At 36.1% G+C, this 3,495-nt stretch overlaps 1 protein-coding gene across 1 annotated transcript; it reads left to right on the top strand.

The window, feature by feature from the left end:
• LOC109844477 (putative ubiquitin-conjugating enzyme E2 38) lies at positions 44 to 2,879 on the top strand. Its single transcript, XM_020413530.1, has 3 exons — positions 44 to 1,110; positions 1,214 to 1,525; positions 2,297 to 2,879. Exons 1-3 carry the CDS (start codon positions 1,003 to 1,005, stop codon positions 2,588 to 2,590), a joined length of 714 nt encoding a protein of 237 aa, XP_020269119.1. The 5' UTR covers positions 44 to 1,002; the 3' UTR covers positions 2,591 to 2,879.

The following is a 3,495-nucleotide window of genomic DNA, read 5'->3' as shown; positions in this document are numbered from 1 at the left end:
ATGCCTTTGTTTTACTTAATAAATTATCTCTTCATCTTTGTTACTTTCTTGCTCTCTACTGCTAGAGAGGCAAAAGCAATTTGCGAGTTTATAGGTTATAGCACTATATAACATTGGAAATTATCTAAGGGAAGCTATTTTGGAACTCCGTTTAATTCCTTAAAAGTAACAGCGGAACATTATATCCATACCCAGAATGAAACTTGATTCTCTTTCAGCTTTTGTAGAAGTCTGAAAATTGTTAGGAAATCTTGATAGGCTGATACATCATGCATGTGAGAATTGAAATGTCACCTTTAAAAATTATTTGCATGTTCGTAGCATGTGTCAGAAATAATATACTGCTGACCGTATATGACAGCAGTCCCATCCTATTTAGCCTATTATACGTACTACCGGCAGAAAGGGAAAAAGTATCTCCAGTAATCATTTATTACATGCTTGATGGAAGGTTTCAACAATTGTTATGATGTTTTATTTGAATTCTTACACTACTACGGAGAGGATTTCCTTTTAGGTATTGCTGGAACATTTTCTTATTAGAAATCATGTTTCCCAAAATTCTTTTTTGCAGGTTAATTTCTGTGGTTTTTTCTTCTTATTTTGTTTATTACTTATGAATGTTTGACATGGAAGAACATTATTTACTATAGAAGAAACTCTGATTTTTTTAATTTAATTTGAAGGTGTTAAGAATGTTGTTTTGTCGTGATCTAATTCTTGGGCTATTTTCTTCTTTTCTCATAGACTATTTAGCACTGCCAATTGTGGTTCAGTTGGGCAGCACTTTCCATGTGATATCTAGTTATTTACTTCTTTTGTATTTGACATATTATTTGGCACTTTTAGTCAGGCAAAAATAAGATATATGGACTGTCGATGCTAAAGATTCATTTCATTTCACTTCACTTTTTATGCTTCGATATATAACCTTATCTAGCACTCTCGTTTCCTTTTCCATGCTCAACAGAGACAATACTTGTGAGAGCTTATGAAGAAAGGATGGACCTTTTAAGGGCTGTTATGGTTGGACCTCATGGAACTCCATATCATGATGGCCTCTTTTTCTTCGACTTACAGTTTCCTGGCGACTATCCACATATACCTCCAGTATGTTAAATCTCTATGCTTTGACATATTTTTTTCTTAACCTTTTGTCTCAAAGCCCTTGTCTACTGACCTTTTATTTTCTTTTAATTAAAATGTGGTGCAGAGAGCACATTACCACTCTGGTGGTCTTCGGCTCAATCCCAACTTGTACGCTTGTGGTAGAGTTTGTCTGAGTCTTTTAGGAACCTGGCCAGGCAAAGAATGTGAGCAGTGGGACCCAAAGAAGTCAACCATGCTCCAGGTTCTAGTCTCCATTCAAGCTCTCATTCTGAATGAAAAACCCTATTTTAATGAGCCGGGATTTGAGCGGGCAGCTAATACCAATCATGGAGAAAAGAGTTCTCTGGCTTACAATGAAACCGCTTTCCTGTACTCCTGCAGGACAATGTTATACTCTCTTCGGCGGCCTCCAAAGGTAAGCATTACTATGATAATCTGTAAAACCTAATCCAACAATTACAAAACATGGAACCCTTAAAAGCTAGAATGGGCAATTTTACAAACACCCCCCCCCACCCCCACCCACAAAAAAAAAAACACTCCTGCAGGACAATGTTATACTCTCTTCGGCGGCCTCCAAAGGTAAGCATTACTATGATAATCTGTAAAACCTAATCCAACAATTACAAAACATGGAACCCTTAAAAGCTAGAATGGGCAATTTTACAAACCCCCCCCCCCCCCCCCACCCACAAAAAAAAAAACCCAAAAAAAAACACACAAGAAAAGAAAAGGAAAAAAAGGGACCACCCGAACTTTGGGGTGTTTTGCACAATACCCCCAGAAACTTTATTAATTTAAGAAAATCTCTAAATACTTGTCTCACTTAAGTGTTCCATGATTGGTGGCAATCAGCCTAAGTTGTCGTGTTTTGGATGTGACATGTTTTGATAATTTTTCACTATAGCTTTTAGTTTCAGTGGGATACTAATAGGGATATTTTAGACGTTTTACCTTCTTGTTAGTGCCTTTAATGACAATTTCCTATAGTTCAGGGTCTTTTTTGTAGAATTTTCAAATTTCAGGAGGGTTTCTCTGATTTATAAAGTTTAGGGGGTTTTATTCAAAAGCCCCAGGTGTTAGGGGAGTTCGTAAAATTTTACCCTTTAAGAAATTTTCCTAGCATCCAAAACTTTCCTGCAAAACCGCCACAATAACTTCAACTCTATTGATAAATTTTTTGCAGCATTTCGAGGACTATGTTGCAGGACATTTTCGGACGCGTGGACATGCTATCTTGGTAGCATGCAGAGCATATTTGGACAATGCTCAGGTTGGTACGGCTGTTGAGGGCTACAAGGGACAGAATGAAGCTGGAAGTTCCAAGGGTTGCTCCAAAGATTTCAAGCGACAACTGAAGCAGCTCTTTGAGGATCTTTTGATGGAGTTCACGGTGAAAGGAGCTAATTGCAAGGAATTTCTCAGTCAGAAGGTTAAAGTTGGAGATGCGACAGCTCTTCCAAAAAAAGAAGATAATTGACACGATCAAGTTTTTACCATTTACTTGACCCAATGACAAGTTTTGCTCTTAAATCCGCTGCCTACTTCTGATGCTATATAGTTTAGGTTTACAAGGTTTACTAGTATTGTGTACAGTGACTACGAATTTAAGCTTGTAAATAGAGTGAAAATGTACATGTACTTCTTTTGGAAGTTAATGACTCTTTAAGATTTTATGACTATAGATAAGATCATTTTCGTCATGTTAGGCTAAAATAAACTTTGTATGGCACGTTCAATCTTAATTTCTACGAGGTTCGATCTTCTGACGTTTGCTTCTTTCTTCTTCTTCTTTTTTTATTACTGTGGAAATTGCATTTATAGGTAATTCCTACGGCTGCTTTTATGCTGACCTGAGCTTTCATATGTTTTTTCTGTAGATTTAGTAAATGCCGGTTCAAGCTGGCCCGTTCTATTGTTCTATGCTTCTATGGGCCTTAGGTCTTGGTATTTCGTTTTTCATGTGAGTTTTCCGTTGTTATGCGCTTCCTTTAAGGTTATTTTTATTTTATGGGCAAATTACACTTAAGTACTCTATTATTTACTCAATGTAGCATGTAAATACCCTCAGTTGTACATGGTTGCACTTAAATACCCTTAAGTTTCTGAAAGTTGCATTTTAGTACTCTTGATTTTGCAAATGTGAGTTCCCCTGGAAAATTCTCATGTGACACTCACATGTTATTTTTAGAACATTTCAACCCTTTTCTTTTTATTACATTTATTGCTATACCTATCGAAGATCTTTTTTAATTCTAGAAAAAATGATGATTGAAATACTCTAAAAATAACATGTGAGTGTTATATGAGAATTATGGGGCTCTCATAGTTACTAAAGTGAATTTTTTAGAAACTTTAACCTATATATAAGTGAATGTTTATACA

The sequence above is a fragment of the Asparagus officinalis genome, chromosome 6 (assembly GCF_001876935.1).
Source record: "Asparagus officinalis chromosome 6, Aspof.V1, whole genome shotgun sequence".
NCBI lineage: Eukaryota > Viridiplantae > Streptophyta > Magnoliopsida > Asparagales > Asparagaceae > Asparagus > Asparagus officinalis.
This window is presented reverse-complemented; position numbering and strand designations above follow the sequence as displayed.